Raw genomic sequence first — 16,992 nt, 5'->3', positions numbered from 1 at the left:
AAATCGGCGTGTAAGGGCTCGTTTTGTTGGGTGAGCACATAAAAATGCCACTATATAAAGATGGTTAATTTACGACTGAGCATATATTCTGCTAGAAAGGGTCATTGCACGCTAACCGTGTTTGTAGATTGTAACTTTACACACTAAAGAAAAATAGTGCACGTGCAATTTCGATCCAAATGTACGTTGTTAGAACTTGTGGTGAATTTAGGGTATATTTGCTAATTTTAGAATCGAGAATTGTACTTTACTTCCTAGATGCTTATTTTGTCAGCCAGTATGATTTTAAACTGATTGGATATGTAGCATCGACCCATTATGCACGTGCAGATTATGTAGACACGTTTTGACACACGTTCAAAGGAAAACGCACTTTTCTTCTATAAATGTTTGGGTTATTTCTAGAGTTTTCTAATTTTTGTTTTTGTTGGAGTTGTATATTTTTTCCAGTAGAGATGCATAAATATCCTACGTTACTCCCTCTAGTTACTCTGAAGGCTTATAACTCGGAAACCCGGTTTTCGATACCCGTGGCGGGCCATTGTGTCGTTTTGTGCTTGAAAACAAAGAAATCTTTTATGATACCATTCACTGATTCACTTGTAAGTGTGAATGCCTTGTAACGCTACAAAGCGGGTCTCTACACCTGTGGTGGGCACAGCACAAGGTAGCCTATTGTGTAGCTCTGCGCTTAAGATAAAAAAAAAAAAGAGTCGTTTATGATATGTTATAAAGCAATAAACGTATTTATTTATCAGACATTAAGAAATGAAGTTTGTTAAATAACTTCAATAAAATTGTGAACTGACAAGTAAGTTTCAACAAGCAGTGCTTCGTTAAATTACTTGATCCTGTTTTACCTGGAAAACAAATAGTGTGATATTTCAACATATTAATGTGGTTATTAAGAAGTTTTGAATAAATGTAAGCAAACTAAACGGCCGAAAGTAAATTATATGCATGACAGCCCTATAATTTAATTAGGTGTGGTGTTCCAGTTTACATTTGGGCTAAAACTTTTTCTATCCATTCAGTCTCTTTCCAAGAGCCAAGCGTTGCTTAGCAATTAACCTGCCAAACTGTGAATCTGGTGATTTGAATTCCATTGCAGCATAGTCACCGCATTTTGAAGCCTTGAGTGCGTTATATGAATGACTGTCAAATCCCACTATTCGATTAATCTAGTTGCCTTTTTTCCAGTCTGTCGGTGCGAATATCAAGAAACAAATCCTCTTTGTTTCATTTTCGTCAATTTTTATTTTTGGAAAGCTCATTTTTAATCCATTTAAAATTTTTATATCGATAGAAGTAGTGTCTGTTACCACATAGTGGTGTCAGCACCAGATTTTATATTGGTGGAAGTTGATGGTGACTGTATACCTGGAAGTAAATATAATAACTGTTAAAAGTTTGAGTAAGAACACTGCCTTCCTAGTTTATATTCTCTCAAGCTTTTTATTTATTGTCATCTAACATGCAGGTTGTTCGATATATAAACTTTTTTTTTCTCTTCATTAGAATGCAGGACCTTCAATTTTTTCTCCTCACCGAGATGTCTAAAAAAACTAGTCTGGTCCGAGAATGAGATCCCACCCACCAGGTGATGCCTGATGTAAAATACGTGTTACTACTGGTAGAAGTTTCAACATGAGCGAAGTTCGTGTTAACCTAACGACGGGATCTTCGACTTGTTCGGTCCCCAATACGCCTTTCAAGACGTCAGCAAACGGGATACTAAACATCGATAAACGTCAATCTTTGAGCAAGGAGGACCTCCAACTTTTAGCTCGTCTTGAAGAACAGAATAGGTCTGTCTGTCTCTTTTACAATTTCTACTTCAGTTATATAATAACCCTTCCACCACATATTTCTCAACAGATAAACTTGTGGAAAAGCAGCCAGGTTAAAGCACTCTCCCACACCCCACAGTCCAAACAGTGTGGAGTGTGTTTTTGCAGTAACGAGTGTCGCTTCATGAATCTTCGTATTCACCGACCGGGCACTCTGACCACTGCGTGTATTTCTAACCCTAGTTATTAGCTGTACAACTAATGTTATTTCGGTGATAGATTGTTTGGGCAGAATATTCATGATGAAACTTTGTAGAATGGACGGCAACTGCCTGTTGTGGAGACACAAATGTAGAGGACAACTGCCTGTTGTGGAGACACAAGTGTAGAGGACAACGGGCAGTTGCCGTCCATTCTACAAAGTTTCATCAATGTTATTTCAATATTCTTGAAAAAAATTGATTGACATCGTTGTAGACGATTAATAATCGTTGAAGATTGCTGTTGTTTCACCATTTACCATACGTTGTGACAAGCATGCTCTCATTGTGTTACTTCGTTGTGTAAACATGTTCTTATTGTTTCACTTCAGTGTGTAAGTATATTATTGTTTCACTTCAGTGTGTAAGTATATTATTATTGTTTCACTTCAGTGTACAAGTATATTATTGTTGTTTCACTTCAGTGTACAAGTATATAATTGTTGTTTCACTTCAGTGTACAAGTATATTATTGTTGTGTCACTTCAGTGTGTAAGTATATTATTGTTTCACTTCAGTGTGTAAGTATATTATTATTGTTTCACTTCAGTGTGTAAGTATATTATTGTTGTTTCACTTCAGTGTGTAAGTATATTATTGTTGTTTCACTTCAGTGTGTAAGTATATTATTGTTGTTTCACTTCAGTGTGTAAGTATATTATTGTTTCACTTCAGTGTGTAAGTATATTATTGTTGTTTCACTTCAGTGTGTAAGTATATTATTATTGTTTCATTTCAGTGTGTAAGTATATTATTATTGTTTCATTTCAGTGTGTAAGTATATTATTATTGTTTCACTTCAGTGTGTAAGTATATTATTATTGTGTCACTTCAGTGTACAAGTATATTATTGTTGTGTCACTTCAGTGTATTTTTATAACCCAAGGTACGGTGAAGATCATATATTAACTGTATTTTTTAAGTTTAGAAAGACGATGTTGGATGTAGTGTGTACAAAGATTTATTTCAGTGTAACGGCTTCCTTATTTATTACCGATTCTATTTATATTTTACTGTGGTCTATTAAAACACTGGTGGAAAAAGAAAAAGTTGTCCTAAGAATTCTGTTAGGCCACTTTAGTAGATACTACATGTAAGAACAAAAATATTGAGTACAGTGTTTAATTTAACGTTAGGGTTTGCTGTGACCTAGCGGTTAGTTTGTTATGATGTTTTCCCAGAAGTATGGAGTTTCACACATGATACTGTTTAACACACCCTTACTTTCAGCTGGTAGAGTGCATCCTTTTATTCGGTTGAAAAGGTGAAATAAACGAGACGTTTTTGGCTGCGAGTGTTGCTGGTTAGCTATCTTCCCTTCGGACGATGGTTCTAAACAAAGGATATCTGTATCTGAACCCTACAGACTTCTGATTCTAAACAAAGGATATCTGTATCTGAACCTTACAGACTTCTGATTCTAAACAAAGGATATCTGTATCTGAACCCTACAGACTTCTGATCCTAGAGTGATGTTATTGATAACATATCTTAAACTGTACTGTTATGTTCTATATAAATATATCACATATGTGTATTTATGCATCACGTGAGAGGAAAAGAAAGCTGAATCACCAAATCAGTCGTCTTTTCTGTTTTTGAATTAGCAGTAAAAAAATTCTCTCCACCGGAACTGAATCACAGTTAAGAACCAGTATAATTATAGGTCACGTGACCATGTAAGCGACTGATTCACCGTGTTCAAGGTTACAGTGTGTCTCTGTAATCGAAACGGCCTCACAGCGATCTTAGTTTAAGGATAAAGAAATGTCACGTTGCTGTGGAAGTTAGAGCGTACACAGTTCGCTTTGGTGACAAAATTAAACAATATGTTTTTGAATCTCGCGCAGAGCTATTCGAGGGCTTTCTGCGTTAAATTAAACGATATTCAACTGTGCCCTCGTCTCACCACCACAGAAAAATCAATCGAAATGCAAATAATATTATCTATGTGATGGCATATATACAGATACATTATTACTTCGGACAGTGCTGTTGTGCCAGTGACGTGTGCATTTTACTGTATATGTAAGGAAATATTAATTGTGAGTTTATGGACGCGTTAAGTTGCAGCTATTAAAGTTAACGTGTGTAATTCAGCCAGCGTAGCAAGAAGACGGAAACACAAAACAACAAAAACTTCTGTAGGGCTGAGTCATTAACGAACTATATACAGTTGCAACTAAAAATACCACAGAAACGCATTGTGGGTATGTAACTCTAGTGACCGTGTGTATGTTGTTGTGAAATTTAGTGTTGTTTTTTTAAGTCAAGAAAACTTCACTCCAACTATTAGCGTTTTAAGTCACTAAACATACCGTTTAGCCACTGAGAGGATATGTATGTAATTATACTAAGAAAGAAGTTGTTAAACAAAAAGCAATGAGTTAAATTAATCGACATAAATTATAATGACAATTTTTCCATGTAATCGTATTGTTAGTAAGACTCTTTGGTATTAATGTGAATCTTTGATGGCTCAACTCAAGGCTTATTTCGCTAAAATTTGGGGTTTCGTCTTCAATGAGTAATTTTTTGCTCAAACATACGTAAAGGTATTCATTTGAAATGGCAAAATAAATGCTTCCTTAAGTTTTAACTTTAATCACCTTGTTTTCTTCACACATATTATTATTATTATTTTGAATTTAAAAAATCTCAAATCCGTGTTTTGATTCAATATAGAGTACAAATTACAAACCTGTTATAGTTTGTTTTTTTAAATAAAATTTATTTAACGATAGGAGGACTTGATGTAATGTTCACCTCTCTTCCTCAAAATCCATTAGCCCAAGGCGATAATCACGTGCTTCTTTGTGTCTGGCGTAGTATCCGCGTATGGGAGTAGAGAAAGTTAAAACAGTTTGATTGAAATTTCCAGCCTAGTAATTAATTCTTCAGTAAAATCTACCCAAACTCAATTATGCAGTTCTAGAGGCAAGCCTCTGCTTTTCAGAACGTTGTGATGAATATTTTGTGTAGCTTTGTAGCAAAGTAAAGCCTTTCGCTTCGGATTTAGAGTTGAAGTAGGCCAGATTCTAAGTAGCGAGCGTTCTTATTTGTTCATAAACTGATAAACTTGAATTTAACGACGAAACTTGCTTTTTCTCATAACGAGGAATTAATGTATAACTTGTGCATCGGATATAGATGTGAAATCTCGAAACTAATTTTTCAGACGAAAACCGTTTTTGGAAAATTAAAGTAGTAAAAGATCTCAACATAAGGTTACTAGGCCTAACATGAGCATGTTACAAATAACTGTTGCTGTAATAGTGACACAATTCCCCTCTTCAGTGTGACTTCGATGTCGCGATTGATGAACCCATGGCGATTGAATATACCTGATTCGCCAGTAAACTGGAGTAGATTTAAAAGGTAATCATCAGACTGAAGTTAAAGAGAGTAATAGTTTCGAATGTGGTCATTCTATAATGTTAATGTTGTCTACGGATTTACAACGCTAAAATTAGAGGTTCGATTCTTCTCATTGGACACAGTACATAATGTAATGTGGATTTGCTATAATAAAATCACTTGCTTATTAGGGTAAACAATAACATTTTAGTATTTATTGTTCTTTCTGACATAGTTTTCAATAATGTGGAACAATTTTTCAGCATTTTCAATACTCCCACACTACTTATTTATATCACAAATTAAATATAATTAATTGCACAGGCAACAAAGATTGAGCAATTAAAAATAGTTACATAACCATCAAGTGTTATACATAAGATTAGAGTATACACGTACGTACATTTTTTTAAGTTTACCAAATTCAACAGTTGTGAGTACAATGTTTTTAGTACTGATTACAGAACTTATTTTCAAAGTTACATCTTTTATATTAATATAATAAAACTCATAAAAATGAAAGCAATAAGTAAGATGGAAAAGTACAAATGAAAAGTAAAAGAGTATGGGAAAAATAAATGAAATTATGCAATAAAAAACAACTTTCATTTAAACTAGATGGTTGTAAGGTTCCCAGATTATACATTAACTTTCATTCTGCTCCCCAGTGGCATACCTTTTGGATTACAATGCTAGACACTGAGTTTCTGGTGGGCAGAACACAGATAGTTCTTTGTGTAGCACATTTAATATTCAAAGTCGAAAAGTTCTCACCTGTGTGGTGGTGGTTGATGAAATGTTCATGTACTATGTCATCCAATCAGTGGTCTATTTGTCCATTGTGCAAACTAGGATCACCCAATCAATGGCGTGTTCATCCTGTATGTAACTAGGATCTCTCATTCAGCAGCCTGTTTGTTCAATGTGTAAACTATTGCATTTTTTTACAAGTTACACAAAAAATGATACATTTGATAGCACTGTAAAGGATTTTTTTATGTTAAGTTGTATTTGTTAAGGAAAATGTTACACAGTAAATTATTTACGTTGTGCCTACCACTGGTATCAAATCCTGGAGATTAGCAGATTTACCACTGCCATTAGACTATAGGAATAAGAAATAGTAAATTTTCTCACATGTTTAGTGCTGTTTATGTGTGGGTAGGTTACACAACTGTTTCATATACATGTTTGAGTGCTTGATGTGTTGTGTTTTTGTTAAAGGTTGCTGTGTTCTAGGATTTCTTTGGGTTTCTGTTATCTCTGTGAACAGTAATCAGTTCTTGAAAACATTTAATTGTAGGGTCTTCAGTCTTCAGTGTAACATCTTCTCATTGGTCTGATGTTTGTTAGCTGAAGTGTGTTCTTGCTGTGTAGTGTGGAGTGTTTGTCCCTGGGTTTATGAATTGATTTGGATGGCTGCATCGTGGACGAGAGAAGCGTGATATTCTCTCTTAAAAAATGAAACTTATCGTACTTTTTATTGTGGGAAGTTTCACCACTACATAGACTGTGTACTTAAACAAATTGTGAGTAAGGTATTGACTCTGTTATTGTTCATATGTGAGGATTCATGAAATGGGTGTGTACTTGAATGTGTTGCTTTTTAATGTATGCTAGTGGTCAGATCATTGTCTTGTACATATGTTAATGTTGTGAAATGCCAGTGGAGAGTCAGATACATGTTGTCAATATACTAATAATACACAGTTGGTTCTGATCCATTGTGTTGATTGAACATACAGTTTTTAGTGTGTCTACCTAAAAGAATGTCAAGGGTGGAATGCATTATTGGAGAGATTTTGTTTGTGGTAGTTACCAAGTGATGGTAAAATATGTGAGTAAAAATTTGACTAACCATAAAGTAGGTTTGCTGAAGGATCATGTAATTGTCTTTGGTCTAAGAAATGTTTCTGTACAATTAGATGTTCATAACAAAGATAAATGTTTTCAATGATTTTATATATGTTGTGTTTGTTTCCAATTAAGTGAATGTTCTTGGTTAAAATAATTTTATAAGTAAAATCCTTTGTCTGAAACAAGGGCTGTAATGTTACATCAAAGTAACATGATGTTTGTTCTCTAAAACATCTGGATGTGGTAAATTGGTCAAACCATCATTTGGTGGAGAAGATAGAAAATAGAAAGTTCTGGGTTCATTTTTATGAGATCCTTGGCTTTTCTGGATAATTTGTTAGAACTGATTGTATTTTTAGTGAAAGATGTTTGAGTTTATAAAGTCAGGAATTGGTTATTTTAATGAGGAGTGTGTTGTTGTTTTACATCTTTTCATGTAGATAACCTATCTGAAAAATTCAGTTCACAGAGATCTTGTGTTTCCACACCGTAGGATAAACCAAAGACATAAACATTTCTGTTAATAAGGATGTATGAATTCTAATTGATAAATTAGTAATACATTTCTGTGAAGAAAAAAAAATGTAGGCTGCTGTGTGTGCTGCAGTACTTGCAGGATGAAAAAATTAACATATTTTACATGATAAATGTTGTGTTCAGGAGCTCTAAAGAATAGAGATTGAAATATTACATTTCCAAGGAATTCGACTTTGCTTAAATAATTTCATCTTTTTAGTTGACTTTACTGATTGGGAATGCATGTTCAATCAATATTCCTTTGACCAATGAAAGTGAACATATTGTGTGTATTAAATAATAAACAATATATGAGGATAGAGAACCTTACACAAGGGAATGTAATCTTCATGACAGCTGTCCCTTGAGTGAATGTAATCTTTGTGACAGCTGTTCTTTGAGTGAATGTAATCTTATTTCATTATTTCTATCCCAAAAGAAGAACAAAGGTGCTTCATGTATAATTTTTACAGTTATTTATGAAAGTCACCTATTTAATAATTTCAACCTCAACTCTTAAGTTCACTTGAATTGTGTGAAATAAACACAGAAAACTCAAATAAATTTCATGTATTGCTTGTGCAAGTCTTCAAAATGTGTTAACTAGTACAGACTACAAATGGTGAATTACCTGTACACATGCTCTTACCTTTCACTGTTGTACTATATTAACAAAGGTAAAAAACTTTAAGTGTATCTAAAATTCAAAGTTAAATTCAAATGTTGAGGTATATAGTGGCATATGCTGGTGAGGTATGATCCTTGGATAGGTGGTTTGTGTAATGTTACTCCACAGGCTGATGACCAGGTGGGTTAAGGCGTTCGACTCTTAATCTGAGGGTCGCGGGTTCAAATCCCCGTTGCACCAAACATGCTTGTTCTTTCAGTTATGGGGGCATTATAATGTGACGGTCAGTCCCACTATTCGTTGGTAAAAGAGTAGCCCAAGAGTTGGCAGTGAGTGGTGATGACTAACTGCCTTCCCTCTAGTATTACACTGTTAAACTAGGGATGGCTAGTGCAGATAGCCCTTGAGTAGCTTTGTGCAAAATTCAAAAAACAAAACAAACAAACCACGGGCTGATAATAATTTGTAACAAATCCTTTTATGAATTTCCAAAATGAAGATTGTAGCACATCTTATGTTCCACACACTTATGAAAAATATGCTGATATTATGCTATAATTACGTATTGATTGGTGTTTATTCTTTTATCTTAGAATTTTGGAATCAGACTCAAAGTCTTTAAATATGACACACACTCACTCCCGAAAATCATCTGATGCTAGTCTAGTCTCTGTTCAGTCTTCTCAAAGTTATCATGGTATGGCAACAGAGGATGAGCAGCTGGAAGATGTCTGGGTCATCTGGGGAAGAATTGTCAATGACTGGGAGTACCACATAAAGAAAAAGAATTTGTTTGTTAAAGTAAGTGATATTTTAATGTTTTTCGTGTTGCGTATGTATGTGTAATTAATGTGTTGCTCCATATTTCATAATGTTTTAAAATTACTCCTGTGTGTGTGTATGTTATTATAAGGAAATAAAAGTGATTTATGTTCCTAAGAATTGTATTGCAATGATGCTGTTTTGTGATGAGTTTCAACTATTAAACTGCCTGCATGGTCCTACTCCTTTGGTATTATTATTATTAATGTAATATGTGATTTTTATTTAATATAACAGTGGTTCATGATTAACATCTTTATATCATGATATTAGCCTGTTTCTGTACTCTTTTGAGCATGTCAGATTGTTTTTTTGTATTCAGGGGACTAAAACTGAAAACACTGTTTTATGTATATATATATAAAGTAGCACACATGCAAGCTTAGGGTTATCTTTATATATATATGTAGTTTTAAGAACTTAAATTATTTTCTCTAAAATTGGAGATTATGCTAAATGTTTCAGATATTTTTTATTAATCACATTTAAATCTTTTAATTTTTGAGAACACTATCAGGAAGCAGTTCTTTTCCAAATTTCCACGTAATTAATTTCACTTCACTCTTAGTATTGAAACTTGTTTTCTGCACTTTTACCGACTTCCTGTAAATGATCTCAAGTAGAGAGAAACTTAACAAAATCAGCAGATCTCAGAAGTTTTGTCATCAGAAAGTTTGGAAACATTTCTGTCCAAGTAATTATTTTAACCAGGTGAAATATTATTATTATTATTCAATATTATATTATTGAAGGTGAGCATCAAAGACCAGAAAACAAATCCTGAGGAACCCCACTCATTGCACTCTGTCAGTCAGGATACATCTGTTTGTGATGACCACATTTTGCTTCTTAACAACAAGCAAATATTTTTCCACTGAAAGTTTTATTACATAAATTTCATAAGAACCTTTTCTACCACTGATCCATTTTTAAAGCACCTTATCAAGTTTTTAGAAAGTTAAGATATACAATATTTATTGGGGTATCTTTATCCAAATCAGCAGCGGGTAATTAAGAAAATGAAGTTGTTGGTAGGATTGTAAAGTAAAAGGAAGAGGTAAAATAAACTGTCATGAGAGCATGGGAAAAGAATTAACATTGCTAGTGAAGAACGTGAAATGTAACAAGTTTTTTTTAGCCAAAGTGAATAGCAGATACAAAAATGTCAAGGAAAAACAATGTGCCATTTAGCTAAACCATTGACAGTTTTGATGTGATGAATGAGTACATGATGTCTTTTTACTGGTGTTTACCTGGGTAAATTTGGTCAGAGAGAACATTTTGATGGGATAGGATTATAAAATTATGTATTGGTGTTAGAGTACATTTTAAATTTGATTATGGTAAAAATAAAACTGTTTTGAAGAAATTTAGAGAGTTTGTTTCAGCCCCTGGCTGTCATCTGATATATCATGGAATGCCAAACAAAGGTGAATAGAAGAACAAGTGGAAAACATTTAGTTTCTCAAAATAACATTTTGATGAATATAAGACTGCTAATATGGTATCTACAATGTAAATGAAGGATTTTTTTTTGTTACGTATGGAACTTGTATTGACAAATATTAGGTTTTCTCATAAGTGTTTTATAACTATAAATTATATTGTTAGCAACCTTGGCTGTTTAAATCATTTACATTTTCTAATGACATCAGTTTTGTTTGGGGGGGTGATAGACTGAAATGGATTTCATTTTTATTAACATTTTCATTGGCCTATTTGAATATTCAAAACAAAAAACTTTGAACATATGTTTTATTATTGAGATGTTAAGTAATTCAGTATGATGCAGATGATTTGTGTGAGGAGACTTCGTAAGTTATGTTTACTTTTATAGGAACAAGTAAGAAAAGGTATACCACATCACTTCAGAGGAATTGCTTGGCAACTTTTATGTAATGCTCAGAATTGTCCTGCTAAACATCAGTATGCAGAATACATGAAGAACTCTTCACCATGTGAGAAAGTTATCAGAAGAGACATTGCTCGAACGTATCCGGAACATGAATTTTTCAGAGAGAAGGACGGGCCAGGCCAAGAAAGCTTGTTTAATGTGATGAAAGCTTACTCACTTCATGACAGAGAAGTGGGATATTGTCAGGGAAGTGCCTTCATTGTTGGGCTGCTTCTGTTACAGGTAAAGAACAATGATTTTTTTTATTCTTTGTTCATGTTTTTTGTTCACCAAAAATGTGACTTTCACTGAACAAAAGTTGATGTTTAGTCTGTCTTTTGACTCACAGTTCTTGTTGCAACAGACTAGTTTAGCTGAATACATGGCTTACCATTCCTTTTCAAAAGATCAAAACAAACAAAGTAGGCCTCATATAGTTGTGGGAGCTGTATAATAGGCTATAAGACTAAGACTATAGAATAAAACCAAACATATATATTACAGGTTTAATAAAACAGTGTTTGATTATGTGTGCTTGGTTGAGTTGTTTTAATAGATAAATTTAATGTGGACTTTTTGGTGTTGTGCAACTATTCAGTTTTACTTGGTAAAGAAACAAAAGATTTCCTGGCGACTGACAGATAAAGAACAAATTGGAAATGTTAATTTTACATTAAAAACTCCATATTAAATAATTGACAAAAATATTATGAAACACTTTCTGTTTAATTTCTTATACCAGAATATAATTATCACATCATTAACTTAGTTATTGTAAAGCCCCAAATTTTTTTCTTTATATAGTGCTTGATTAAAAATGTGGGACAGATAATTTTATAATTGAACAATCAAAGGTACCCATCTCCAGTGATGGGAAAGTTTAAGTTAATCTATAAATTTAAATAATTTCATGGACTTTGAAAATGTTAATTGTATTGTACTCTTGGTGTTACTCGAAGTCAAAGTCCAAGCAACTTTTACTGCTCACCAAGAAAAGTAATTGATGAGTGTTTCAGTTGTGCTAAGAGTCACTCAACAGTAATATATGGTAAATGTACATTTTTTATTATATAAGTTATGTCACATTTTGAAATATGAATGATAGTGTGATTAGTTTCTAACAGGTTAATGTAGAATATCCTACTGGCTGAACTAAATTTGGCATCAACGTTATTCAGACCTGTTTCCCTGTCATTTCTAAAGTGAATGTTGGGCTTTTCAAATGCAGCACAGGAAGCAGCTGCCATAAATGGAAGAAAGATGAATGCTTGGATAGACATCATGATTTACAGTGTGTGTATATATAAGAGATGGGCAGCAATTTCTCTTCTATCTCAGCTGTTAACACTAGTTAGATACATACACTTGAAATTATATCCGTTTAAAAATTACAAAACAGACTAGAAACATGATTTATGAAATCCTTCATGTTTTTCTTTGTGCCCAGATGCCAGAAGAAGAAACATTTGCTGTTTTGACAAGGTTAATGGAAGACTACAGACTGAGAGAAATGTATAAACCGAGTATGGCAGAGTTAGGTTTATGCATGTACCAACTGGAATCTATTGTTCAGGTAGACATTTATCTAGTTAGTTGTGTGTGAAATTCTTAGTAAGCTGTAGTATATTCTTTTACACTTTTGAGAATTAATTTGACCATTTAAGCAGCTTTTAACCCTTTTGCTACAGGCTTGGTATAATATACACAAGTTCATGTGCACATTTGCACACTTTATTTCACTATAACCTTTAATACAGCATGTGCATCTTCACAAAATTTGGTAGACATTTAGTAAAGATAAGATTTTCATATACCAAAACTCAGATATCTTAATGAAGTATTTTAATTAAAGATTTGTTATGAAGTTTCTTCCATTAATTGTCTGAATGCAAAGAGATTTCATGTTATGATTTAAAAAAAACTATTCTTCACTCCAAAAATCTCAAATATTATTTGTGTAATCTCTGAAACCTCAAACACATTTGAAATGCTTATTTTCAGTAAGACTTTATACAGTGTTATTTTTTATACTGTAACTCTGTAGGGTGTTACTTCACCAACTTTGTAAACATCATAATAAAAAAGGAAATAAATATAAATTATTCTTTTTTTTTACTCTATAATTGATTACATATTATAATATGAAAATACAAATGTTTAGTCTAAGTAGCTTAAGTCTTATAACCATATATATTTATTACTTTTTTATTATAATGACTTACCAGTCATGCATAGCTAACATTACATAGCTGGCATTGATGCAGTGCACATGCACTCATATTACATATCTTGGTAATATAAAACTGGCTCCAAGACATCATTTCCTTGGCTATGTTTTAGTGGACTAGTATTTTGTAACATACAGTCACATTTCAGCTATTATACATTATATACTTTTTATAGGTTATTACTATTTAGAAATAAACTGTTAAAAGTTTTTCTTTTCTTTTTTTTAATATAAAACAATAAATCAAGAAGTAAAGCAAGCAATTATCTCTTCACACTATGACCTTTGTACTCATTAAGCCTTTTAAAATTTGGGACGTGGAGGATATGAAACAAAATTGTTTAAAAAGTTATATATATTCAACTATATATATATATATATATATTTATATATATATAGTTGAATAACCAACCAGTTATAAATAACTGAACTGATACCATAGAATTCCATTATAATTTATTAAGCCTAGTAACTAAGATTTTAAAAAATATGAAACTTCAAGCATAATAAAGACACAACCTACCTCACTGAAATCTTGCTGCATTGAAAGAACATGGAACACTTTCAAAGATTAAAATGGCAGGAAATTATGCTAGGGACTTTTTAATCTGTTGATTGATTATTCACGTGTCATATATTGAAGTAAGTGCATATAAGGAACTGTTTTCAAGAATAGAAATAGGTGAATAGGGCACTGTGTTTGATTCAGTATATAAGCCATATCTCAGCTCATTAAAAAATATGAGGTTCTAATTTTATATTGTAATTTGTACAAAACTATAGACATAATATTTTGACATCACAAACATCTAATTTTAAACAGTGCTGCATTCAACATACCATGTGGCTCAATAAATTCTATATTTGGATGTGTTCTTTAAATATTTACTTTTAAAGTAAGAAATTAACTTGTATATAATATTAAAGTTTGAATTATAATCTTCAGTTTGATTCCAAACTTACTGACATAGATTCATAAAACAATAGTGTAATAAAATCTCAAATGCAAGTCAACAAATGTGATGTCATGACCTTTGACCTGTGACTCATCACAAAAGGGTTAATAATTCTTGTCTTTTATTTGTTCTTGTTACTTTTCTATCTTTTTCATGATGTTTCTCTTGAATATGTATGTAGAAGTACATGTTGGTTTAACGTATAATTTCATTTTGTGAATAGTCATATTCTTATCAATTAATTATGTTTTACGAAATAGTTCAAAGATGTATTTTGTCAATACATATACAGAACTAATTTCACTAATCAGTAGTGGCAGAAAAGAATGCAAGTAATTTGTATAGATACTTTGATTAATTTTATAGAACTCAGCTTCATGTGTGTTAGACATAACGCCTTTTGAATTTCTATTTTTGCGTGTACACTTTCAGTTCTATAATTTGTTTTTATCCTGCAGAAACAGACTTTTTGAAATACATATTCACTTTTAGTCATAAGATTGATTTATCGTTTCCCTACAGGAACTGATTCCTAAGTTACATGTTCACTGTTAGCCACAAGATTGATTTATTATTTCCTTATGGGAACTGATTCCTAAGTTACATGTTCACTGTTAGTCACAAGATTGATTTATTGTTTTCTTACAGGAACTCATTCCTGAGTTACATGACACTATCAGTTACTAGATTGATTTGTTTTTTCAGGAACTGATTCCTGAATTGCACGTTCACTTTCAGTCACAAAATTTTCACACATCCATGTATGCATCTTCATGGTTCTTAACGCTTTTCACAGCTACTCTTCCTCTGCAGCTAGCTTCAAGAGTGATGGATTTATTTCTCTCAGAAGTAAGTACAGTACAAATTGTATGTTACATTAAACTGTACATAGTTCCAGGGTAGTTGAGTAATTTGTTTGCTATATTTATATAAATGCTTAGTCAATATTTTAATCAAGTGGTGAAGATATAGATGTTCTCTTGTAATGTTAGGTATTATCAGTATTTGTTTCATAAGTTTTGTATTATTATTTTTACAGTTTATATGTAATATTTCCACATAAGCCTGAATAACATTTTCTAATTGAACCTGTAGTTGCTGATCATGCTTTAAGCCTATTAATGGTATTACATGAAGGACTAAAGTTATTAACTCAGTTTGCTGAATGTTGTTCATGGTGTTTTATGAAAACATTGGTTACTGTTTCTTCTACCGTTGGGTCTTTTGTTTTGTAAGAAAATTTCTTTCTGAGCTTATACTATTTGTCGAAAATCTAGGGTAGTCTAAAAATTAGTTATTTCAGAATCATATGCTCCAAATTTTTATCTGTTTTGTATTACTCGACCAGTGTTAGTAACCAGTATGTTTTATTGCTGGTTATCAGATATCACTTACACGTAAGAGACTGAAGTATTGAGTAATTGGCTTTTGGACCACTTTGTATAATGTCGTCAGTACTCAGCTTTACACTTTTGTATATAAATATAGTTTCCATTTTTAAAAACAGATTTAAAATAGTGCAGTATCAAATGAATATTTGTGTTAATGTTTTAAATAATATGCCTTAGCTGTAAGAGACAGGTGATAAATATACATTTTATGGATACGGATCTAATTTGCATTCGGTTTAGGTTTGAACTGACAGTGGTAGAACTCAAAAGATAAACTGACTAGAATCGCCCTCAGAAATTGAACTAAATTAGGTTTAGTGCTAAGTAGTTCTTTACCTACCATTGTTAAAGAGCTGAGACTTATGACACATTATAAGCCAAGTGTGCTTACATTGTGAAGTAGAGCTCTGAACTTCTAAATGTGTGGATTAGGAAGTGTAGTTATATAAATAACAAGCAATTTTGTTTACATTATTTCCAGGCATGCAGTAGCTCCATGCAAAAATGTTTGGGTAATTAAATATTTCAAAGTGTGAAAGTATGAACAAACTAAATTTTAAGAATTATTACCTCACTGAATAGTTTTATAATATAATGAAGATCAAAGTTTGGAAACATGTTTAAAGATATTAGCTTTCTGCACTGACTGGTGATTCCTTATAAAAGGTTGTCTTGTTTTGTTAGAAGTAAAACCCTATTCTAAACTTAAAATAATTTAGTTTATGTGAGTAGTCTGTGTGTGTGTGCCTTACAATGGGTGAATTGCTTTGCCTTCTGGCATACAAAGCATTAAACTTTTCAGAAAATACCAATATTTTATGCCTTACAGAAGCATTGCTAAAATTTTTTTGTCTTGTTATTTTCAGGGCATGGAAATGGTATTTCGTATTGCAGTTGCCATCTTACAATCTTGTAAGGAAGATTTGCTACAGTTGGACATGGAAGGCATGCTTCGAGTGAGGTTTTAATAACTTGAGAAGTAATATTAACCTTGGAAATTTTCCATTAGGAAGTAATGCCACATCTAAATACTGAATTTCATTTCTGTACTTTTCAAGTATAAAAGAAAGTAATGACTTTTGTTGTGTATTTGTGTTTATTAAATATGTTAGAATAGGAAATGTAGAAAAATATGGATTGATGGAGTCTGATGTTTAAATACATTAAACACGAGTTTTGAAGAAAGTAATTTATGACACAGTCATGATGCTATTACATTCCCTTTACTTAGAATTTTTTGTTACTTTGTGGCATATGATTGTATAAATGATATAAGGTTAAAATTGGTTATTAG

General features: G+C 32.3%; 1 protein-coding gene across 6 annotated transcripts in view; it reads left to right on the top strand.

The window, feature by feature from the left end:
• The window catches only part of LOC143243587 (ecotropic viral integration site 5 ortholog-like), a 49,882-nt gene that overhangs the window by 19,021 nt on the left and 13,869 nt on the right, over positions 1-16,992 (top strand). For 4 of the 6 annotated variants that reach the window (XR_013024693.1, XM_076487285.1, XM_076487287.1 and 1 more), the window contains exons 2-7: positions 1,519-1,808; positions 9,002-9,209; positions 11,068-11,367; positions 12,572-12,697; positions 15,013-15,156; positions 16,565-16,654. Coding sequence is in view for 5 of the 6 variants with exons in the window: in XM_076487285.1 (XP_076343400.1) it covers positions 1,648-1,808; positions 9,002-9,209; positions 11,068-11,367; positions 12,572-12,697; positions 15,013-15,156; positions 16,565-16,654 (1,029 nt within the window). In the remaining variant the exon portion in view is untranslated. Of the gene's footprint in view, positions 1-1,518; positions 1,809-4,837; positions 5,429-6,771; positions 6,937-9,001; positions 9,210-11,067; positions 11,368-12,571; positions 12,698-15,012; positions 15,157-16,564; positions 16,655-16,992 lie in introns of those variants that run through there. The other 2 variants (XM_076487288.1, XM_076487289.1) reach the window with 2 other exon arrangements.

This window comes from Tachypleus tridentatus, chromosome 2 (assembly GCF_004210375.1).
Source record: "Tachypleus tridentatus isolate NWPU-2018 chromosome 2, ASM421037v1, whole genome shotgun sequence".
In the NCBI taxonomy this organism is placed as follows: domain Eukaryota; kingdom Metazoa; phylum Arthropoda; class Merostomata; order Xiphosura; family Limulidae; genus Tachypleus; species Tachypleus tridentatus.
Note: the sequence above shows the minus strand (reverse complement) of the source record. Positions and strands in the feature narration are given on the sequence as shown.